Source organism: Zootoca vivipara, chromosome Z1 (assembly GCF_965207765.1).
Source record: "Zootoca vivipara chromosome Z1, rZooViv2.hap1.1, whole genome shotgun sequence".
Lineage (NCBI taxonomy): Eukaryota > Metazoa > Chordata > Lepidosauria > Squamata > Lacertidae > Zootoca > Zootoca vivipara.
In genome coordinates, this window is record NC_142583.1 from 73,282,265 (window position 1) to 73,306,267 (window position 24,003).

Below are 24,003 nucleotides of genomic sequence, written 5' to 3' on the forward strand. Positions count from 1 at the left end.
ATATATATATATTTACATATTCCTTTTTACATATTTCCTCTGAGCCATAGGAAACATATATCGGAGCAGCACCAATCCTTGCAGCGAAAGCCCTACGAAGTTAAAAGCCGGCGTTGTCCTTGAGCCCCGGGATTAGCCCCTGACGAAGAGACCTGCGGGACCCGGAAGCTTGCGTGCTTCGCCGGGCGATTTCTCTGCCTGCGCATGCGTGGCTTTGTCCCGCGCATGCTCCGTCCCTTTCCCGCCGATGTCCGGCTGCCGCTGCTGCTTTCTCCCTTCCCCCTCGTCCCCATCCGGGAACCTCCGAGCGCGCATGCGCAGCCACGCCGTCGGGGGCGAGGCAGGAGCAGGAGGAGCGCGGCGCCCGCGGCCTTCGCTGGAGCCTCTCTCTTTCCCCCTTTTCCCTCCGCGCAGGCGGGACCCGAGGCCCAGCGCGGCGCCCGGCGGAGGTAAAGTTCAAGGGAGGGGACCTCCGGGGGGGGGTCGCCGGGAGGTAAGACAGGCCTCGGCGCCCGGGAAGCCGCCTCTGAGTTCCCCTCAGGCCTCAAGCGAGGGGACCTCCGGGGACGCCCAGGGGGAAGCCGCCTCTGAGGGCCCCTCAGGCCTCAAGGGAGGCTAGGAATGGTCAGAAATCCTAAGAAAGAACAACGCCGGGAAGGGGGGGGGAGGGGGGTTGGAAGCGGCCCTCAGCTCCTGAAGGGAATGGGGCCCTTGCTGTGTCCAGCTGTTTGTGTTGAATAGGAAGCCTTCACAACACAAAACACGGGGCTTGGTTTTATTGGTTGTCATCCTATATTTTGGAAATGCACATTCAGTTTTTCCCCCCTTTAATTTTTTTTGGGGGCCCAAAGGTGTAGCTTGTTCACCTTATGCATTAATTCAGCACTGCCTGTAAACATTTTGTGAATCTAAGTGTGGCCTCATTGAGGGGCAGTATTTGAATATGAGTGGGAAAATGAGAGTGCTCCTAAACATTATTTTAGGAAAAAGCACTGATTAATAATAATAATAATAATAATAATAATAATAATAATAATAAGGCCCCACTGAAACCCTCCCCTCTTTGTGTGTGTGTGAGTGGGGGGGAAGTGAGTGCCTCATGCGATGCTACATCTAGCTGCCCTGAGAACAACGTTATGTTGTTGTTGTTATTGTTGTTGTTGTTATTATTGGCTCTTCCCTCCTTGCCTTGCCATTGTGGCTTCCTCTGGTTTTGCATTTATTCTCACACTGTACACATCCCCAATCTGTCTCACCTTTTCAGGATTTGTTTTTGGCACCCATGTCAGCTGTGACATGAACTCCCTAGCCAGGATCCACGCGTATCCTGCAGAAAAGACAAAGAAAAAACGATGACTCTTGCCCCTCGTGAAAGTTGGCAGCTGGGAAAGGCGGCTTGGGGAGAAGGAAGCCAGGCGGGAGAGAGAAATCTCTGGGCTTCTTGGTCCTTCCTTGCCTCTGCTTCTTCTTCCAGGTCCTGCCTGTGGGTTTCTTCCCATTGGGGCATCTAGTGGAGAGCTTGAGGCTGACTGAGATGGGGCCCCTTTGACTGCTTTTCATTAAATTTATGTACCACCCTCCGTCCAAAGATCACAGGGCAGTTGGTTCACCTTTTGTGGTGTCCCTAATTCCCATCAGGCTGGTATTTCCAGGGATGAGTCTAGAGTCCACTCGCCTTACATGCTGATATTCTGCACAAACTGGACGGTGCTTGTAATTCCCCCCCCCCTGGTATTTAGCCCTCTCTCCCTTCTACCAAAACAGCTCCCAGGCCAGCTTTCAGAAATCAGGACTCTTATCTTTAGTTTGAAATGAAAAGAGCTGCTTTACTGCTTCTTTGGCCTAGGCTGATCTCAAACACAGTGGTCCTGACCTATCCCGTCCCCCTCAACCCCCCCCCCAGGCAAGTCAGTACCTCCATTTGGCCTAGTCTGTAAAGGCTTCAGCCTAGTATGTAAACGGGAAACGAGGTGCTGTTGAGAGGGAAGTTTTTTATAGGTGCAGTACCAGTATAGCTGCTGCTAGAGGGTGCTGGTTTGCAACCTGGTGCTTTTCCCAGCATGCATTTTTGTCTGAGTGGTGTGTTTTGAAACACGGGGTTTTTGGGGTTTTTGCCTGGCACAGGTGTGACATCTGTCTTTGAAAATGGTACGGGGTTACTCTCATATTCGCATGCGGCATTGTGTCAAAATTTGAATGCAATCAGTCACATGGTTTTGGTGAAACGTGGATACTAACGGATATGGCCAGTTGACATTTATATATATATATATATATATATATATATATATACACACACACACACACACACACACACACACATACACACACACACACACACACACACACACACACACACACCTCTTTAGTCAGTGAATGAGGTCATATAAATAGTGCTTATAGCACATCTTCATTGTCAAATACATTGTTTTATAGGACAATCCTTTACCTAATTACTTGGAAGTAAGTCACATTGAATTGAATGGAGCTTGCTGCCTAGTCACTCTCCATATCATTGTAGTGTAAATTATTATCTTATTTTTCTAATGGCCTGTCAGGGCACTGCCCAGCAAGACCTTACGGCTGAGAGAAGGAGGACAGGAAATAGCAGAAGGGGAGGGGGTGGCAGGAAGTACCGGTAGGCAGGGAGTGAAAGGGCTTGGGGATGCTGAGCAGGAGCCTCAGCACCGCTCCACCAGCTTGGGAACGGGGAGATTACCCAGGTCCCGTCAGCCAGGGAGAGACGGGAGTGGAAACGTAGAACACAGAAGCGGAGATTAGGGCTGCCTAAGCTTTTATGTTGGAGAAGAAGCCGCCAAAAGTTACTTCCTGGATCTGAGTGTACGGATGGCTGAATGATGTCGGCAGCTTTGTACATATGTAAATAAAGACTGAAATATGTATGGCTTTGAGTGATCATCACCATTTCTTGCAGAGAGCACCCCCAATACCCTTACATGGCCTAAATAAATTGCACTTAATTCGTGGCTAGAATGCATTAAAATCACATGGGTTTTCAATTGAAAATGCTTGTTTGCTTGGTTGGTTTAGAGTGGGATATAAAGCCTTTTAAATTCAAAAGCTGTAGTGCGTTGAAACACATATGAAATAACTTTCAGTTGACAAGTGAGTAAAAACCCCAACCCCTTTGTTAAAAAAGTTATTGAGAAAAAAATTAAACAGTTGTGGTTTTCCAACAATTTACTTACAGGCAGTAGAACCATTTTAGAAAGTAGATTAAAAATAAATGTGATCCAATGTTTGTGTGTTTAACTTTCAGCTTTGTGGTGTTCTTGGAAAATTCTGCACCTTTTGTGAATTCTCTGAACCTTGGCATTGCCAGCCCACTTCTGTTGGGCCCTCCTCCTCCTTTGCAGCTTGCTCAGATTAAGACACTGTTGGCTTTTCACCAGTTGAACTTGGTAGCTTCAACCCATTCTATAGCATCTTATGCTTTGTTAAATGAAGCATTTCTGAAAATTGCCATGTTTATCCCTAGAGGAAACATGCCTCCAAGGCCGAGGGGACCTAATGTACCTGATCCAATGCCGTGTGCCCCTTTTCTGGGGCCAGGAACTGGACCGGATGGTTTTCAAAAGGAACACCTGTCTCCCCCTCGCAGAATGCCTCAAAGGGTCATGGAACCAGAAATGAGGGCAATATTCCCAAGACCAAATGTTCAGGTCATGCAACATGGAATGGATCCTAGAAAAGAGCAGCAGCAGAAAGAAGAGGGATGTGCCTCTCACTGCGACAATCCATTTCCGCCTGTAAATAGTAGCCAGATCACTTCAGGAAAGTTTACAGAACAAGCCACACGTATCCAGAACCGTTGTACAACTGAGAGTGCTTTGAGCATCTTAGCAAGCTTTGGCTTATCGAATGAAGACTTGGAGGAACTTAGTCGGTATCCGGGTGATCAGCTGACGTCAGAAAACCTGCCTTTAATTTTGAGAGACATCCGAATGCGCAAAATGACTCATCATTTACCAAGTTTACCTTCTCAGAGCAGAGAAAAGGAAATGTTTCACAGTGACGATGGTCATAGTACCATGGTGAAGTGGAAGGTAATCGATTACGGGCATGGAAGCAGGTATGAATATACTGAAACTCCTTCCAAGGTCAAAAACTACAATTCTGATGCTTCAACTGAAGGGAACGTGAAAGGATTTCCAACACAGCAGACGGCTCTCGTGTCTTTGGCACCCTTCGGTTTAACCAGTAGTCAAATGAATGCGGTAAACGAGCTGATACGAAAGATGGGATTGCAGAGAAGCACACCAAGTACGCAGTCCTTTCCCCCCATGGATGCTTCCAACAAGGGGCCACTGCTAGGCCTCCCTCCAGAAAGAGATAAGATGCCTCCTCCAATTGGTGTGGTGAAAGCCACTTGGCTACCAGTTGTTTCGCAGGCAGTTGCCCAGAGGCTGAAGAGATTGCCAACTCCGTCGATGATGAATGATTACTACGCTGCATCTCCAAGAATATTTCCACATACGTGTTCTCTGTGTGATGTAGAATGTACACATTTGAAGGTGAGTCACTCACCCCCCCCCCATGATTACATACATTTGTACAAACGTGTTCTATGTACTGGGTTTAATTAACTTCTGGGTATCTGTAGATTTTATTCCTGTAAGATGTCCAACAGCCAAGAAGCTTGGGAATAAATACTGTGTGTGTCTGATTTGCACAATGTAACTGGCTGTTTCTGCAGGTTTCACCCGTAAAGGCTGCCTTAAGATAGACATGTTCTCATTTCGCTTTGGATTCCCAGTTCCCTCTACTGCTTCCTCTGTCTATAATTAAACTTGCTCTAGTAGCTTCTGGGATCAAAGGAAGTTGGACTTCAAGTAGAAAGTGGGTTGAGGTTGTAGTCTAGTCAGAAACATTGGTATAGAAAGCATTTATTATAGTGTTAGAATGTAACATAAGAATCATAGAAGACTGTCTTATCTAACCTTGAGCTGCTGTTCTCCATTTGAATATTAAATGCATTGCCCAGTATTGAACGTTGTCCAGTATTAAACTCATACACAGGATTGAAGGGCAGGTGAGTGTGTTTCTACTCTGCTGTAGAAACTCAGATATATAAGCTAAGTGACAAATGGCTCCTTAAACGGATCTAAGTCTTATTTTTCAAATGATGGACTGACTGTGATTGATTCTCAGTTAAACATCTGGCTAGTTCAGATGACAACCTTGAGCCAGGTTAAGAACTTTGAGAACTTAAAGAAGAAAAATCACTTGATCCAGGAACAGTCCACATATATACCGGCCTATTCCTACCTACTTTTCTGAATTGTATCCTGGACCAAAATATAATGGATAGAATTCTACAGGATGTGGTGTTAGTGTGTGAGAACTATCCCAATCCAAGGATCCCCAGGCAGGCACCTCCAGGTTGTGGAGACGTCAGGTGGCATCTTGGCACCCAGGCATCTCCACTTGGTTGTAAGTGTCTGATATCTAGATGCAGAATGTGCTTGGCACCTGGCTAGTTTTGAACACTGCCATGGACTCTCATGACCTTAAATGACGAGATTATGCAGTTTTATAGACAGAAGCCCCATCAACGGGTATTGGGCATATCACTAAGTGGAACTAATTGTTTTATTTTTATAAAAAACTAGTGTATTTCAGCCCGTTTAATAACAGGCGCTAGAACATCCTGGGGTTCGGAGAAGCGCTTGTGCAGCGCTTCTCCGAACCCTGGGACCTGTCCTTGCTGTCGGTGGCAGGGGGACAGGAACGGAGGAGGAGAAAGCGCTGCGTTCTCCTCCTCCGTTCCTCTCCCGCAGCCGCCGACAGGAAGAAGACATCCCAGGGTTCAGAGAAGCGCTTGCGCAGCGCTTCTCCGAACCCTGGGACCTGTCCTTGCTGTCGGCGGCAGGGGGACAGGAACGGAGGAGGAGAAAGCGCTGCGTTCTCCTCCTCCGTTCCTCTCCCCCAGCCGCCGACAGGAAGAAGACATCCCAGGGTTCGGAGAAGCGCTTGCGCAGCGCTTCTCCGAACCCTGGGACCTGTCCTTGCTGTCAGCGGCAGGGGGACAGGAACGGAGGAGGAGAAAGCGCTGCGTTCTCCTCCTCCGTTCCTCTCCCCCAGCCACCGACAGGAAGGACGCGCGCACTCTCCCCCCCTGCCTCCTCCAACCGCCGCTCCTCACGGCCAGGGAGGGTTGTGAGGAGGCCTTCGCCGGCCTCCACCCTCGCTGACGTGCCCTGCAGTGAGGCGGTGTCCGGCGGGAGCGGCGGTTGGAGGAGGCAGAGGGGGGGGGAGAGTGTGCGCGCGCAGTCTCTGCTGTCCAATCCCTGTATCCCTGGGGCACATGCGCAGTACCCCAGGGACACACGGGACAGCTTGGACGCAGGGACAACTTGCACATTATTATATAGGATGTATATACCGCTTTTTAAAAAAAGTTCCTCGTGGGAGAAACAGCAGCAGAGGAGGGCCTTTCTGTGGGTTACTCAGAAGCATTTGGCTGACTGCCGCAGGAGATGGGATGCTGGAATAGGTGGCGCTTTGTTCTCATCTAGCAGCTAGGCTTTTTTGTGTTCTCATGCTGATTTCTTCCCTCCCTCGCTCCCTGTAGGACTGGAATCTGCACATGAGCACTACTGCACACTCCGAGAAATGTGCTCAGCTACGCCAGCAGTAAGGCTTTTCTTGTTAATTTACTGGGAATAGATTGTGGATTTGAAATGGTTTGAAAATGAATGCTTGGAAACCTTAGGACTTTGCTAAAAGCAGAAGAGCCATTGCTTACATGCCTTGCCACAAACCTCAGACAAGGAAATTGTGGGAGCTCACCTTTGAAGGAATGGTGCTTGCTCTAGGTTCTGTTTTGCCTGAATTTGTAGAAGTGGTCTGTAGGCCAATTATGGAGCTGAACCAGGGAAGAAGGCTGAAGCTCAGTGGCATCTCATCTTGTGTTCTGTGGCTTTTAGATGCCTGTGGAGCATGAGCAGAGTTTTATGACGTGTGGCTTCAGGACAAACCAGTTCTTGGAGGAGCTGGGACCTGAGTCTCATTCCAGGGAGCTTTTGGAAATCTGGGTCAAAGAGTCAGGGAACCCTTGTGGAATCACCCTTAAACTTCCCCAGAAGATCAGTAGTAAGAGATAATAATTTGGACAAAAGGGAGAGAAATAATTGGCAGTTTTAGAAACTTTCCTGAAAGATAATGGAATGGAATACATGTACTGTGTCAAATGAATAACACAGCTGTTTTGCTGGCTTTCCTTGAAACAGGCATCCTGACTGGAATCCAGAAGACTGCTCTTTGTTACAGAGGTAACCTTTTAATCTCCACATGAATACTCAGTAATGAGAATTAGGCTGCAGCAATCTCAATTCCCTGTGGTCCCTGATAGTGTGGGTTTTCTGAAACATTTTGAATGGGAAATTTGCATCAGGGCATTCTGCACTGGGACATTTTCTGATGCCCAAGGAAGTGATCTGTGATCTAATTCTGGTCTTTCACTGTATTTAGTAGAGAAAACTCAAAAGTGTAAAACCTTCAAGTATCTGCAGTTGGCTCATGTTCACTGCCTGCTTAGGGACTATGTAACAAAAAACACTCCTGCAGAAAAAGTAGCACAACACACACACATGTAATATTTTCCGCCCCAGGTTACTGCTTGTCACTGACCAGTACATGGAGGAGCGGCTTAACTCAGACTGCAGGCCCTCGTGTCTTTGTTCTAAGGCTCTAGGGCAGGCATGGGAAAACTCCAGCCCTCCAGATGTTTGGGACTACAATTCCCAAGATCCCTGACCGCTGGTCCTGGTAGCTAGGGATGATGGGAAATGTAGTCCCAAACATCTGGAGGGCCGGAGTTTGCCTATGCCTGCTCTAGGGTCCAGCTGACTGAGCAGCTGTGCGTTGCAATGGAGCTAAGCCACTAGCAGGCAGTTAGCCATTCCCAGTGCAGGTGGCAGCCATAATTTTCTGGTATGAAGCTGGGCATTCTGTTGCCAGCAACTGAGTTCCTTTAGTCATTGGATGCTGCAGGCCCATCAGCTTGGAGCAGTCAGGAGTGCAGATATGATTTTTTTAGGGAAAGAGAGCTTTCCAAGTGCCCCTCTCCCTGTTTTATTTTTAAACTTTAAGGAATTAAATGGTTTTTTAAACACTGCAGCCGTATTTTGTAGGCTTTTGATGCTTTTAGCTTTTAACTCTGAGAGTTCCTACTTCTAGCTGATTTCCATTTGCAGAAATATCATCTTGGCAGATCTGATTTCTGCTTTTACATTTGAAAAAAAAGTCATTCAAATCCTTTTTTCCTGTCTCTTGCAGACATGAAGGTGATAAGAAGGAAAAGCATATTGCAATGCCATGCTCTACCAGTTCTAACTCAAATGCTTCACAACACTCAGTCCCTGGCCATGCTTCGAGTCAGACTCGGTCACGATCTAGGAGTTCTGAACATAGCAGGAGAAAACGGTCACGATCTAGGAGTTCTGAACGTTCCAGGAGAAAGCGGTCACTATCTAAGAGTTCTGAACGTTCCAGGAGAAAACGGTCACGATCTAGGAGCCCCAGATGTAGGTCCTTGTCTTCAAAGCGACCAAGCTCCCCCAGCTCGAGTTCTCAAATCTCTTCTACCCGGAGGAGAGAACTAGGAAGATCAACTAGATCTCCAGGTAAGGTGGATGTTACAGATGCTTCAGTGACTGGGCTTCGGTTTTTTGTAAGCAGGATTTTGTGTGTGATAATGGCAGGCGTGTTGCAGTGGCTTTGGCTCAGTGAATAGTCTGTTCTGTCCTGGGTTTTCCCCACCTGGCTTTGTAGTTTCTACATTTGCTTAGTACAATGATCCTCTTTCACTCATGCAATGCATGGTAGAACTTTGTTGCAAATTTAGCTGTGACCAAGGATCAGGGGAGATATTCTGCTGCTTCACTGCAGTATTGTTGCCAAAGGTAGACCTGAAGTTGTTGAAATACAGTAGAGCATTCATGAACTGCAGGGAGGTGGGGGGTATTGGTTCCATTTTGTTCTTGTTTTTATTTATATCTTTTGGGTTTTTAATCATGTATTTTTATGTTGTGAACCACCCTGAGATATATGGATGGAGGGCAGTATAACAATTTAATAAATACTACTGCTAATAATAATAATAATAATAATGAGCCTCTTGCTTTTTCTCCCCCTCTTTAGCGTCCTCTGCAGAAGCAGGAAGCTCTAGGCAACCTCCAGCCAAATCTGATGTGGCAGAACAACCACCCAACACGTCAGATGCCCAGAAAGTGAAGAGATTGCCAACTCTGTCGATGATTAATGATTACTATGCTGCATCTCCAAAAATATTTCCACATGTGTGTTCTCTGTGTAATGTGGAATGTAGACATTTGAAGGTAAGTCAACCCCCCGCCCCCCATGATTACATACACAACATGTTCTATATACTGGGTTTAATTGACTTCTGGATATCTGTAGTTTGGGAATAAATACTGTGTGTGTCTGATTTGCACAATGTGACTGGCTATTTGTGCAGGTTTCACCCGTAAAAGCTGCCTTATGATAGACATGTTCTCATTCCCCTTTGGATTCCCAGTTTCCTCTACTGCAGGCATCCCCAAACTTCGGCCCTCCAGATGTTTTGGACTACAATTCCCATCTTCCCTGACCACTGGTCCTGTTAGCTAGGGATCATGGGAATTGTAGGCCAAAACATCTGGAGGGCCGCAGTTTGGGGAATGCCTGCTCTGCTGCTTCCCCTGTCTATAATTAAACGTGCTCTAGTAGCTTCTGGGATCAAAGGAAGTTGGACTTCAAGTAGAAAGTGGATTAAGGTTGAAGTCTAGTCAGAAACATTGGTAAAGAAAGCGTTTATTATAGTACTAGCTGGCCCTGCCACACATGTGGCTCATCCGTGTGATTCCCCACACCCTGTGCTGATCCCTGACGTATCATTCCCCCTTTCCCCCCCCCACCCCGGCTCCTCTCTGTGACTGGCCCCGCCGTGTCCTGACCTATCCCATCCTCTCCCCCCCCCAACCCCCACCCTGGCGAGTCAGTACCTCCATTCGGCCTAGTCTGTAAAGGCTTCAGCCTAGTATGTAAACGGGATATGAGGTGCTGTTGAGAGGGAAGGTTTTATAGGTGCAGTTCCAGTGTAGCCGCCGCAAGAGGGTGCTGGTTTGCAACCTAGTTCTTTTCTCAGCATGTATTTTTGTCTGAGTGGTGTGTTTTGAAACACGGTTTTTGGGGGTTTTACCTGGCAGAGGTGTGACATCTGTCTTAGCAAACTTTCCTATAGCCTTTGGACATTTGCATGTGATGTTGTGTCAAAATTTCACCTCAATCGGTCAAGCGGTTTTGGTAAAAAGTGGAAACACAACCACATGCCCAGTTTACATTTCTATATATATAGATTAGAATGTAACATAAGAATGATAGATGACTCTGTTTTTTTCTAACTTTGAGCTGCTGTTGTCTATTTGAATATTAAATGCATTGCCCAATATTGAACATTGTCCAGTATTAAACTCATACACAGGATTGAAGGGCAGGTGAGTGTGTTTCTACTCTGCTGTAGAAACACAGATATATAAGCTAGGTGGCAAGTGGCTCCTTAAAGCAAGGTTGTAATTGGCAAAACGGAATGTCTACTTGCCATTTGGGGTCCAGACGGATCTATGTCTTATTTTTCAAATGATGGACTGACTCTGATTGATTCTCAGTTAAACAGCCAGCTAGTTCAAGTGACAGCCTTGAGCCAGATCAAGACCTTTGAGAACCTAAAGAAGAAAAATTTGATGCAGGGACTGTCCACGTATATACCGGCCTATTCCTACCTCCTTTTCTGAATTGTGTCTAGAATTCTACAGGATGTGGTGTTAGTGTGTGAAAACTATCACGATCCAAGGATCCCCAGGCAGACACCTCCAGGTTGTGGAGACGTCAGGTGCCATCCTGACACCCAGGCATCTCCACTTGCTTGTAAGTGTCTGATATCTAGATGCAAAATGTGCTTGGCTCCTGGCGGGTTTTGAACACTGCCACGGATTCTCATGGCCTTAAAGGACGAGATCATGCAGTTTTATAGATGGAAGCCCCATCAATGGGTATTGGGCATATCACAAAGTGAAACTAATTGTTTTATTTTTTTAAAAAAATGTATGGTTTTTTTTTTTAAAAAAATAGTTGCTGGTGGGAGAAGCAGCAGCAGAGGAGGGCCCTTCTGTGGGTTTCTCAGAAGCATCTGGCTGACTGCTGCAGGAGATAATATTACAGTGGTATCTCGCTAGACGAATGCCTCACAAGACGAATTTTTCACAAGACAAATGCATTTTGCGATTTCAATGGAGACTCGCAAGACTTTTTTTTATTCGTCTTGCGAGGCACCCTATGGGAAACCGCACTTTAATGTGTTCCTATGGGAGCCGCTTGGCAAAATGAATTTTTCGCTATTCGAAGCGACTCGCGGGACGAATTAAATTAATCTTGCGAGGCATCACTGTATAATATAATAATAATTTATTATTTTTACCCCGCCCATCTGGCTGAGTCTCCCCAGCCACTCTGGGCAGCTCCCAATCAAATATTAAAACAATACAGCATTAAATATTAAAAACTTCTCTAAACAGGCTGCCTGTTTGGCAGAGATGGGATGCTCAACTAGGTGGAGCTTTGTTCTCATCTAGCAGCTAGGCTTTTTTGTGTTCTCATGCTGATTTCTTCCCTCCCTCGCTCCCTGTAGGACTGGAATCTGCACGTGGGTACTACTGCACACTCCGAGAAACGTGTTCAGCTACGCCAGCAGTAAGGCCTTTCATTTTAATTTACTGGGAATAGATTGAGGATTTGAAATGGTTTGAAAATGAATGCTTGGATACCTTAGGACTTTGCTAAAAGCAGCAGAGCCGTTGCTTACATGCCTTGCCACAAACCTCAGCCAAGGAAGTTGTGGGAGCTCACCTTTGAAGGAACGGTGCCTGCTCTAGGTTCTGTTTTGCATGAATTTGCAGAAGTGGTCTGTAGGCCGATAATGGAGCTGAACCAGGGAAGAAGGCTGAAGTTCAGTGGCATCTCATCTTGTGTTCTGTGGCTTTTAGATGCCTGTGGAGCATGAGCAGAGTTTTATGACGTGTGGCTTCAGGACAAACTAGTTCTTGGAGGAGCTGGGACCTGAGTCTCATTCCAGGGAGCTTTTGGAAATCTGGGTCAAAGAGTCAGGGAACCCTTGTGGAATCATCTTTAAACTTCCCCAGAAGATCAGTAGTAAGAGATAATAATTTGGATAAAAGGGAGAGAAATAATTGACAGTTTAGAAACTTTCCTGAAAGATAATGGAATGGAATACATGTACTGTGTCAAATGAATAACACAGCTGTTTTGCTGGCTTTTCTTGAAACAGGTATCCTGACTGGAATCCAGAAGACTGCTCTTTGTTACAGAGGTAACCTTTTGATCTCCACATGAATACTCAGTTATGAGAATTAGGCTGCAGCATTCTCAATTCCCTGTGGTCTCTGATGTTGTGGGTTTTCTGAGACATTTTGAATGGGAAATTTGCATCAGGGCATTCTGCACTGGGACATTTTCTGATGCCCAGGAAAGTGATCTATGATCTAATTGTGGTCTTTCATTGTATTTAGTAGAGAAAACTCGAAACTGTAAAACTTTCAAGTATCTGCAGTTGGCTCATGTTCACTGCCTGCTTAGGGACTATGTAACAAAAACACTCCTGTAGAAAAAGTAGCACAACACACACATATAATATTTTCTGCCCCGGGTTCCTGGTTGTCACTGACCAGTACATGGAGGAGCGGCTTAACTCAGACTGCAGGCCCTCGTGTCTTTGTTCTAAGGCTCTAGGGCAGGCATGGGAAAACTCCAGCCCTCCAGATGTTTGGGACTGCAATTCCCATCATCCCTGACCGCTGGTCCTGGTAGCTAGGGATGATGGGAAATGTAGTCCCAAACATCTGGAGGGCCGGAGTTTGCCTATGCCTGCTCTAGGGGCCAGCTGACTGAGCAGCTGTGCGTTGCACTGGAGCTAAGCCACTAGCAGGCAGTTAACCATTCCCAGTGCAGGTGGCAGCCATACTTTTCTGGTATGAAGCTGGGCATTCTGTTGCCAGCACCTGAGTTCCTTAAGTCATTGGATGCTGCAGGCCCATCAGCTTGGAGCAGTCAGAGTGCAGAGATGATTTTTTTGGGGGGTGGGGGAGCTTTCCAAGTGCCCCTCTCTGTGTTTTTTTTTAAATCTTTAAGGAATTGAATGGTTTTTAAACACTGCAGCCGTATTTTGTAGGCTTTTGATGCTTTTAGCTTTAACTCTGAGAGTTCCTACTTGTTTATTTCCGTTTGCAAAAAGAACATCTTGGCAGATCTGATTTCTGTTTTTACATTTGAAAAAGAAAAGTCATTCAAATCCTTTTTTCCTGTCTCTTGCAGACATGAAGGTGACAAGAAGGAAAAACATATTGCAATGCCATGCTCTACCAGTTCTAACTCGAATGCTTCACAACACTCAGTCCCTGGCCATGCCTCGAGTCAGACTCGGTCACAATCTAGGAGCCCTGGGCCCCACAGCAGAAAACGGTCACGATCTAGGAGTTCTGAACGTAGCAGGAGAAAACGGTCACGATCTAGGAGTTCTGAACGTAGCAGGAGAAAACGGTCACGATCTAGGAGTTCTGAACGTAGCAGGAGAAAACGGTCACGATATAGGAGCCCCAGATGTAGGTCCTTGTCTTCAAAGCGACCAAGCTCCCCCAGCTCGAGTTCTCAAATCTCTTCTACCCGGAGGAGAGAATTGGGAAGATCAACTAGATCTCCAGGTAAGGTGGATGTTACAGATGCTTCAGTGACTGGGCTTCCTTTTTTTGTAAACAGGATTATTTGTGTGATAATGGCAGGCGTGTTGCAGTGGCTTTGGCTCAGTGAATAGTCTGTTCTTTTCTGGGTCCCCCCCCCCCCCCGGCTTTGTCATTCTGTCAATATATAGGTGAAACTTGGAAACTTAGAATATCGTCAAAAAGTGCATTTATTTCAGTAATGCAACTTAAAAGGTGAAACCAATATATGAGATAAATACATGATATGCAAAGCAACATATGTCAAACCTTTATTTGTTGTAATTGTAATGATTTGTCATTAGACGGGTCAATTATAAATGGAATGTAATTAATGCAATGTAATAGCGATTTTCTTTTTTGTATTATGATAACTATTTGTTATATTACAGTGGAATTTCCAAAATAAAGTATTTGTAAAAATTAAAAGAAACAAAAAAATAATAAGTTGCATTATTGAAATAAATGCACTTTTCGACGATATTCTAATTTTCCGAGTTTCACCTGTAATGCCTGCCAAGGAGACTAAGCTTGTTCCTATATTGCATTGTGTGAGTGAATCTGCAACCCAGTTCAGAAGGGGATGTTGGTTGATCTCAGCCATTTCACTGCTCTGGAGTCTCCCCCACCTGCTTTGTAGTTTCTTCATTTGCTTAGTACAATTATCCTCTTTCACTCATGCTATGCAGGGTAGAACTTGGTTGCAAATTCAGCTGTGACCAAGGATCAGGGAAAATATTCTGCTGCTTCACTGCAGTATTGTTGCCAAAGGTAGACCTGGAGTTGTTGAAATAGAGCGTTGATGAACTGCAGGGAGGTGGGGGGTATTGGTTCTATTTTGTTCTTGTTTTTATTTTATATATTTTGGGTTTTGTCAGAGGGCCTGATATGGCTACTCTAGAGTAACGACTCCAGCATGGTCTTTTAAGGCTTTTATTAAGTGCTGATTATTTACAGTGTTCAGAGCAGTAAAAATGCATCCTTAAGGTGAGGTGTCAGAACCTCCGAATGGCGATTGGCGCGTTTTCTTCCAGCACCAAAGCTTTGGCAGACCCAACCTCTTCCCCCTACGTTTGCGTCGCAATTCGGGAGTTGGGGGGATTGGCCTCCCCCCCCCGTGCGTCCAACTTCCTGTCCCACCTGAGGCATGGGCTCCACAACCTTGCCTGAGCCTCGGACACCACTTCCTGACTCTCCGCTGGAGGCAGAGCTCTCCTTACTCTCTCCAGCGCTTGGGGATGGGCTGGAACTTAAGATGGGAGGGACTTCCCTGTATCCCTTGTCCCTCACATCCACCCCCCTCCCAGGCTCCTCCCCCCCCTCCCTAGGGGCTCTCTGCTTGCTGGGGACGAGTGAAACCCCAAGAAGTCTGTGGCATCCGAGCCTGTGGGTGTAAAAATTTCCCCCCAATCCGGCGATCTTTCCCCCTCCCCGTGAGAAGACGGGAATCCCAAGAAGTCAGTGGCGTCAGAGCTGGTGGGAGTAAAAATGTTCTGCCAGTCCTCTCCTGCCTCTGACGTCGTCGACCTCGGTGAAACCCACACCTCTTCTTCCGTATCCTCAAATTCCGCTTCCCATCTCCATGGAGAGCTGCTGCCTGCGATCCCTTCCTCCCGCCCCTCCCCCTCTTCCTCCCTTTCCATGTGCCAGGGCTTGGGCCTGTGGGGGAACAGGGCGTGGAACTCTTCTACTAAAAATTCCTCAGGTACTTCCGTGGCTGGTATCCACTCATTGTGGGACGGCGGAGTGTCCTCCCATGCTATCAGGTACTCCAGCCCTCTCACCCCTCTCCTTGAGTCTAAAATCTCAGTTGCCTCATTGAGCTGACGGGCGTTTCCCGTCTCCCCCCCTCCCTCTGGAGGCTGATCGCTGTCCCTGAACCTAGTACTTTCTCTGTACGGCGACAGCAGCGATCTATGAAACACTGGGTGCACTCTCATGTCCTCAGGCAGTGCTAGCCTGAAGGCTACCGGGTTGACCTGTTGCGTGACCGTGAAGGGGCCCAGCCTCCTGGGTGCTAACTTCTTGCATCGCCCCCTGGTGGGAAGACCTTCCGAGGATAACCAAACCTTGTCCCCCACCCTGATGACCTCTCCCGGTCGCCTGTGGCGATCTGCCCCCTTCTTGTACGCTTCCTTGGCCCTCTCCAAGTGTTCTCTGAGCTGCTGGTGCACCGTCTCCAGGTCCTCTGCCCAATCCTCTGCCTGTGGGCCCTCTTCCTCCTCCTCCCCCTCCCTCTCCGGGAAAGATCTGAGGTCGCGCCCGTAGTTGGCCTTAAAGGGCGACACCCCTGTGGAGACGTGCACCGCATTGTTGTAGGCAAATTCTGCCAGTGGCAGGCGATCCACCCAGTCCGTTTGCCTCTGGCTGACGTAACATCTCAGGTACTGCTGCAGAATGGCGTTGACCCGCTCCGCCTGTCCATTGGTCTGCGGGTGCCGAGCCGTAGACAAACTGACCTCCACCTGCAGGAGGTTCATTAGCCGCCGCCAGAACCTGGAAACAAATTGGCGGCCACGATCCGAAATAACTCTTAAAGGCAATCCATGCAGTCTGAATACGTGGTCAACAAACAGTTTGGCCGTCTCTTCTGCCGAGACCGCCCTGGCACACGGTATAAAGTGGCACATTTTGGACATGAGGTCCACCACCACCAACACTGCGGTCTTGCCCCTGGACGACGGCAGGTCTGTGATGAAGTCCATGGACACTACTTCCCACGGCCTGTGCGGTGTGGCTAAGGGCTCCAGCAAACCTGCTGGTGGCGCTCTGACCACCTTTGCTCGCTGGCAGGTGTCACAGCCCCTTACATAATCCCTCACATCCTCCCGCACCCCTGGCCACCAGAAGTGTCTCATAACTAGGTGAGTGGTTTTGTCCCTTCCGAAATGACCCGCCGTTGGGTTGTCGTGCATCTGCTTGAGGACCTTACCTCTCAGCTATTTGGTGGGCAGGTACAGGGCTCCCCTGTAAAAAAGCAAACCCCTCCTTTCCTCAAAGTCTTTAGCCTGCTCCCTCCCCCCTCGCAGCTCTCTGAAGATGCGGGAGGCAAACTCATCTGCTGCCGTCAGTGCGGTGAGTTCTGCCTCGCTCACCACTGCTGCTCCGCAGGACCATGCTGATGGGGGGAAAATGTGCCTGGGCGCTGGTGGCAACTCCTGCTCCATGTACTCTGGTTTGCGGGAGAGGGCATCCGCCCTGACATTCTGCTCCCCCAGGATGTAGTGGATGGAGAAGTTGAAGTTCGAGAAGAACTCTGCCCACCGTATCTGTCGCTGGTTGAGCACCCTGGCCGTTCTCCAGAACTCCAGGTTCTTGTGGTCTGTGCACACCTGGATGGGGTGCTTGGCGCCCACCAGGAAGTGTCGCCAGTGCTGGAAAGCAGCGTGGATCGCAAGAAGTTCCCTATCAAACACCGTGTAGTTGCGTTCAGGCTGTGTCAGCTTCCTGGAGAAGAAGGCACAAGGTCTCCACTCTCTGTTGGCGTCCAGTTGCAACAGGATCGCTCCCAAAGCCCGGTCCGAAGCATCGGTCTCAATGCGTAGGGGCGCATCCTGCACTACGTGGAACAGGTTCTGGTCGGACGCGAACACCCTTTTGAGGCTTTCGAACGCTGCTTGCGCCTCTGGCGTCCACCTGAACTTCTGCTTGCCTCTCAGGCAGTCCGTGATGGGAGCCGTAACCCGCGAGAAGTTCTTGATGAATTTCCTGTAGAAGTTGGCGAATCCTAGGAGGCGTTGGGCATCTTTGCGCGTCCTGGGGCTGTGCCAGTCCAGGATGGCCTGCACCTTGTCCTTGTCCATCGCCAGCCCCTTGTCTGACAGCTTGTAGCCCAGGAAGTCCACTTCCCTGGTGTGGAACTTGCACTTCTCCAGCTTCACATACAGGTGGTTCTCCTTCAGGCGTTGCAACACCTCCCTGACATCCTTCACATGTTGCACTGGGTCAGCGGAATAGATAAGGATGTCATCCAGGAAGACCAGGCAGTTCTTGAAGAGAAGGGACCCCCAGGACGTGGTGCATGAAGGCCTGGAAGCATGCTGAGCCCCCTTGCAACCCGAAGGGCATCACCAGATATTCAAAAGAGCCCAGAGGCGTGAACATCGTGGTTTTCCACTCATCGCCTTCCCGGATCCTGATCAAGTTGTACGCCCCCCTCAGGTCTAGCTTGGTGAAAATCTTGCCCCTGCGTGCCGCTGTCAGGAGATCGTCCACTCTGGGCATGGGGAAAGCCACTGGCTCTGTCACTGTGTTGAGCCGTCTGAAATCCACCACAAGACGGCGCTGTTGCGTGTCTTTCTTGTCCACCCAGAAGACCGGGCTGCCTCCTGCTGCCTTGCTTTCTCTGATGAACCCCCGTTTGAGGTTCTTGTCTATGAACGCACGCAAATCCTCGAGTTCCTGATCTGACATGGCGTACAGCTTGGCTGGGGGTATCGTTGCCCCTGGTACCAGGTTGATCTGGCAGTCGAAAGACCTGTGTGGGGGTAGGTGGTCGGACTCCGCTTCGCTGAAGACCTCCTGCAGGTCCCAGTACTGCTTGGGTATCGCCTCACCCCCTTTGACATGCATGGTGGCCACCGTGGCTATTGGAGGCCCCTCCCCTGGTTGGTGCTGCATGCAATGTTCCAGACAAAAGTCCGACCCAAACGTGATGCATCTCTGGTGCCAACTTATGGAGGGGTCGTGGCGCGCCAGCCAGCTCATTCCCAAAACGATGGGGGGGTCTGAGATGGTTGTGACGTTGAAAGCCAGTGCCTCTGAGTGCCTTCCCACCGTCATTCTCATGGGGGGGGGGTTGATGAGTGATGGCCCCTCCCAGCAACTCTCTGCCGTCAATGGTGGCTACGTGCAGGGGAAAATCCAGCTGCAGAAGCTGGATCTGGTGCTCTTCTGCAAAGTTTCTCGAGAAGAAGTTGGCTGAGGCACCACTGTCAATTAATGCGAGGACAGTCAGGGGATAGCCATTTGGGAGCGTTAGCGTGACTTCTAGAACCACTCCTGCTCTGGGAGGGGTGGGCTGGCTCTGCTCCTCTCTGTGCGGGTGGGCGGGCTGGGGCTGTTGTCTGCTGACTGTGCCTGGCTGCTGCCCCTTGTCTCCTGCAGCCAGGCTGTCTCGTTTCCCTGCTGTGGTGCTGCTTCAGTGGGGGAAGGTACAACCGTTCCCGCCTTTCCTTGCCACTCTCTGCGATGAGGGCAGTCTCTGACGCGATGCCGGGGGGAGTTGCAGAGAAAGCAATTCCCGCCCCTTCCCTCCTTGCGTCTTGGCGCCGCCGGGGTTTGAAAAGCCCGCGCGCGCGCTCCACCGATCTCCATCGGTTCTGGCTCTGGGCTTGGTCTGGGCGGGTCTGGGGGTGGTCCCTGGGGTGGGGTTTGGTGATGTGGTCTGTCCTGGGAGCGTGGGAACCAAGGTTTTGCTGCGCGCGTCGCTTGTTTGTCATACCATCTGGATTCCTGTCTCACCCCCACCGCTAGCGCCGCTTTGCTTAACTCATCCATAGTCCGCGGTCTAGGACCTCTTGCCAGCTCATCCTTAACATCTGCATGCAAACCCAGGTAGAAGGCTGATTTCACTGGCTCACTTTGCAGATCCCACCCCAGTTTGTGCACCAGCATGGTGAATCTCGCCCAGTAGTCCCTCACTGTCGATTTTCCTTGTGTTAAGTTATGAAGCTCCTGTTTAGTGGCCTCCATTTCACTGTCACTAGCGTACATTATTTTTAAAGCTTCTAGAAATAATTTTGCGTTCTTCATGCAAGGATTTTTTTGCGCGATGAGCGGTCTTACCCATTCCCGGGCGGCCCCCGTCAAATGCTCTATGATAAAGGAGACTCTGTGCGCGTCATCTGGGAATTCTGCTGTATGCAATTCCAGCGCATAATTTATTTCTGTCTCGAATCCTAGGTACTCCCTAGGGTCGCCGCTAAACTTGGTGACTAGGCTCTGTCCCCTTCTCACTTGGACTAGCTGCGGCTGGGGCGCCCCCCCACCTCTAGCGGCTTTCTCCTCTTCCAACTTTTTCTGCAGGTCCAATACCATCACCCTTAGCTGTTTCTCAGTCTCCTCTTTTGTCCTCACCTGGTCCACCAGCTTGTTCAGCTCCTCCTGCGCCCCTCGCGCTTCCTCCTGAGCGGCATGCAATTGCTGCTGTGCCTGCGCTGTGAGGTTCCGTAGCTCCTGCTTCGCTGCTTCAGCCTCCAGCCTCCACTGCTCAGCCTCTTGAGCGCTCATCGCTGCACTCCAAAGTAGCCAAAAAAGGATTCGGAGGTTGCTGTCAGAGGGCCTGATATGGCTACTCTAGAGTAACGACTCCAGCATGGTCTTTTAAGGCTTTTATTAAGTGCTGATTATTTACAGTGTTCAGAGCAGTAAAAATGCATCCTTAAGGTGAGGTGTCAGAACCTCCGAATGGCGATTGGCGCGTTTTCTTCCAGCACCAAAGCTTTGGCAGACCCAACCTCTTCCCCCTACGTTTGCGTCGCAATTCGGGAGTTGGGGGGATTGGCCTCCCCCCCCCGTGCGTCCAACTTCCTGTCCCACCTGAGGCATGGGCTCCACAACCTTGCCTGAGCCTCGGACACCACTTCCTGACTCTCCGCTGGAGGCAGAGCTCTCCTTACTCTCTCCAGCGCTTGGGGATGGGCTGGAACTTAAGATGGGAGGGACTTCCCTGTATCCCTTGTCCCTCACAGGTTTTTAATCATGTATTTTTATGTTGTGAACCACCCTGAGATATATGGATGGAGGGCGGTATAACAATTTAATAAATACTACTACTACTACTACTACTAATAATAATAATAATAATAATAATGAGCCACTTGCTTTTTCTCCCCCTCTGTAGCGTCCTCTGCAAAAGCAGGAAGCTCCAGGCAACCTCCAGCCAAATCTGGTGTGGGAGAACAACCACCCAACAAGTCAGAGCATCCACTGCAGACAAATCCCGGCCATCAGAAGCTGCCCAAGAAGGAGGGAGCAACACTGGAACAAGGAGACAGGCAACCTCCAGCGAAATCTGGTGTGGGAGAACAAGCACCCAACAAGTCAGATGCCCAGAAGCTGAAGAGATTGCCAACTCTGTCGATGATTAATGATTACTATGCTGCATCTCCAAGAATATTTCCACATATGTGTTCTCTGTGTAATATAGAATGTAGACATTTGATGGTGAGTCCTTCCCCGTCCCCCGATTACATACATTTGTACAAAATGTGTTCTATGTACTGGGTTTAATTGACTTCTGGATATCTCTAGATTTTATTCCCATAAGATGTCCAACAATCAAGACACTTGGGAATAAATACTGTGTGTGTCTAATTTGCACAATGTGACTGGCTGTTTCTGCAGGTTTCACCTGTAAAAGCTGCCTTAAGATAGACATGTTCTCATTTCGCTTTGGATTCCCAGTTCCCTCTACTGCTTTATCTGTATTGTAGCTTCTGGGATGAAAGGAAGTTGGACTTCAAGTAGACAGTGAATTAAGGTTTAAGTCTAGTCAGAAACATTGGTATAGAAAGCATTTATTATAGTGTTAGAATGTAACATAAGAATCATAGAAGACTGTCTTATCTAACCTTGAGCTGCTGTTCTCCATTTGAATATTAAATGCATTGCCCAGTATTGAACGTTGTCCAGTATTAAACTCATACACAGGATTGAGGGGCAGGTGAGTGTGTTTCTACTCTGCTGTAGAAACTCAGATATATAAGCTAAGTGACAAATGGCTCTTTAAACGGATCTAAGTCTTATTTTTCAAATGATGGACTGACTGTGATTGATTCTCAGTTAAACATCCGGCTAGTTCAATGACAACCTTGAGCCAGGTTAAGAACTTTGAGCACCTAAATGTCAGGGGATTGCTGCGGCTACTCCTGAGTAAAGACACTCCAGCCCGCTCCGTCTTTAAGGGTTTTATTATGCATACTATTTACAGTGCAGAGATAACAGAAAACATGACCTTCTAGACACTTGCAGAATCCGGCAATGGCGCCCTTCTGCTTCGGGGCCAGCATAAAATCTTGGGCACCCCGAAACGCCGTTCTCTAACCCTGCATTTGGTCGGATGCCTCAATTCAGGCGCTGGAAGGGGCTGTGCTCCCTCTTCCACTTGTTGGCTAGGGCAGTGCCGGGACTCTGCTACATCGCTGAGCCTTCCCTCCTCCACTTGTTGGCTTGAGCGGTGCAAGGGCTTAGATACCTCACTGAGCCTTCCCTCCTCCATTCCGCTTCCCCCTGACCCGCTGCTACCGCTCTCGCTGGGCGAAGTTCGCTGGTCAGGATGATGGGCGGAGGCTCCCTGTAGGGAGCCCCCCCCCTGACAAAAAAGAAGAAAAATCACTTGATGCAGGGACATCCACATATATACTGGCTTATTCCTACCTCCTTTTCTGAATGGTGTCACGGACCAAAATATAACTGAATTCTTCAGGATGTGGTGTTAGTGTGTGAGAACTATCGCGATACAAGGATCCCTGGGCAGGCACCTCCAGGTTGTGGAGACGTCAGGTGCCACGCGTTGCTGTGGCCATTTTGAAAAATTGGAAATAGAAATTTAATGTTGTAAAGTTTTAGAATATTACAACACTTGTTGATAGACAATATTTTTTGTTGTTCCATTGCTTGTTAAGATAGAGGGATTTTCTGGTGTTTCAACTCTTGAACATGCAACATACAATTTTCCATGTGAGAAGCTTTCTGTTTGTAGATCCAAGCCGCAGAATTTCAAAGATTGGCCTTGAGATTTGTTGATGGTAATTGCAAATGCTATTTCGAATGTTGTTGTTTAGTCGTTTAGTCGTGTCCGACTCTTCGTGACCCCATGGACCATAGCACGCCAGGCACTCCTGTCTTGCACTGCCTCCCGCAGTTTGGTCAAACTCATGTTCATAGCTTCGAGAACACTGTCCAACCATCTTGTCCTCTGTCGTCCCCTTCTCCTAGTGCCCTCAATCTTTCCCAACATCAGGGTCTTTTCCAAGGATTCTTCTCTTCTCATGAGGTGGCCAAAGTATTGGAGCCTCAGCTTCATGATCTGTCCTTCCAGGGAGCACTCAGGGCTGATTTCCTTAAGAATGGATAGGTTTGATCTTCTAGCAGTCCATGGGACTCTCAAGAGTCTCCTCCAGCACCATAATTCAAATAGGGATTCGAATAGGGAATGGTGATCTTTTTAATAGAAATGGTATATCTGTAGGAATGACAGGAATGCGTGGAATGAGGACATCTTCACCTTTGAAAGGTCCTGTCAAGGTTGTTGCTTCAATTAAGTTGGGGGCGGGCTGCCTCTCAGGTCTCTTATCCGCTGGCTGGCTGAGTATGTTGGGCCCAGCCTGACCTGGGGGCGTGTGCTCTGGCCTGGCCTCGGGGCGTGGGGTTTTTGCGGTTCTGTTTGTGACAGGAGCTGGTTCGGCCGCCCGTTTTTGGGGGGCCATTAGCTCCATCGCTGCCTTGGCCTTTGGGGCGGGCTGCCTCTTGGGCCTCGGTTCCGTTGGCGGTTGTGGCTGTTTGGCCTGGCCTGGCCTCGAGGCGTGGAAGGTTTTATAGCTGCAGTACCAGTGTACTCACCGCTAGAGGGCGATGTTTTGCAACCTTTTCTGTTGTTTTTTTGTCTGGGTTTTCCAAAAACTTTGACTTTACCTGTGTCAGGTATGATATATGTATAATCTATATATATGCAAACACTCCAACATCCGCATGGAACGTTGTGTCAAACTTTCAAAGCAATTGGTCAAGCAGTTTCCAAGAAAAGTGGAAAGCCCCAAACATGGACCTTTTACATTTTTATATACAGTGGTACCTCAACATCCGAATGCCTCGACTTCCTAAGGATTCGACTTATGAAGTCGGCAAACCCGAACGTATTTTCACCGCACGCGCGTTCTGCGCCGAAGCGCAAAATAGCACTTTGCGCAGGTGCAAAATGGACGCTTCAACATCCGAAGGTTTCGACTTACGAAGAGCGCCGCGGAACGGATCGCCTTCGTAAGTTGAGGTACCACTGTATATAGATGTATATACCGCTATGTGTGGTTTTTTTTTAAAAAAAAATTGCTGGTGGGAGAAGCAGCAGCAGAGGAGGGCCCTTCTGCGGGTTTCTCAGAAGCATCTGGCTGACTGCTGCAGGAGATGGGATGCTGGACTAGGTGACGCTTTGTTCTCATCTAACAGGCAGGCTTTTTGTGTTCTCATGCTA

At 48.5% G+C, this 24,003-nt stretch overlaps 2 protein-coding genes across 13 annotated transcripts in view; one reads left to right on the top strand and one right to left on the bottom strand.

Moving 5' to 3' along the window:
• The window catches only part of LOC132592670 (P-selectin-like), a 28,156-nt gene extending 27,950 nt beyond the window's left edge, over positions 1 to 206 (bottom strand). For 3 of the 7 annotated variants that reach the window (XM_088660745.1, XM_088660747.1, XM_088660741.1), the window contains exon 1: positions 17 to 206. The gene's annotated coding sequence lies outside the window, so the exon portion shown is untranslated. The remainder of the gene's footprint in view (positions 1 to 16) is intronic. The other 4 variants (XM_088660748.1, XM_088660742.1, XM_088660743.1 and 1 more) reach the window with 4 other exon arrangements.
• Positions 190 to 24,003, top strand: part of LOC118079504 (uncharacterized) — a 43,794-nt gene continuing 19,980 nt past the window's right edge. For 3 of the 6 annotated variants that reach the window (XR_015947828.1, XM_088660713.1, XM_088660712.1), the window contains exons 1-10: positions 190 to 449; positions 3,281 to 4,535; positions 6,596 to 6,657; positions 7,254 to 7,295; positions 8,302 to 8,648; positions 9,166 to 9,362; positions 11,711 to 11,772; positions 12,368 to 12,409; positions 13,411 to 13,796; positions 20,656 to 20,978. Coding sequence is in view for 5 of the 6 variants with exons in the window: in XM_088660713.1 (XP_088516839.1) it covers positions 205 to 449; positions 3,281 to 4,535; positions 6,596 to 6,657; positions 7,254 to 7,295; positions 8,302 to 8,648; positions 9,166 to 9,362; positions 11,711 to 11,772; positions 12,368 to 12,409; positions 13,411 to 13,796; positions 20,656 to 20,978 (2,961 nt within the window). In the remaining variant the exon portion in view is untranslated. The remainder of the gene's footprint in view (positions 450 to 3,280; positions 4,536 to 6,595; positions 6,658 to 7,253; positions 7,296 to 8,301; positions 8,649 to 9,165; positions 9,363 to 11,710; positions 11,773 to 12,367; positions 12,410 to 13,410; positions 13,797 to 20,655; positions 20,979 to 24,003) is intronic. The other 3 variants (XM_088660717.1, XM_088660715.1, XM_088660714.1) reach the window with 3 other exon arrangements.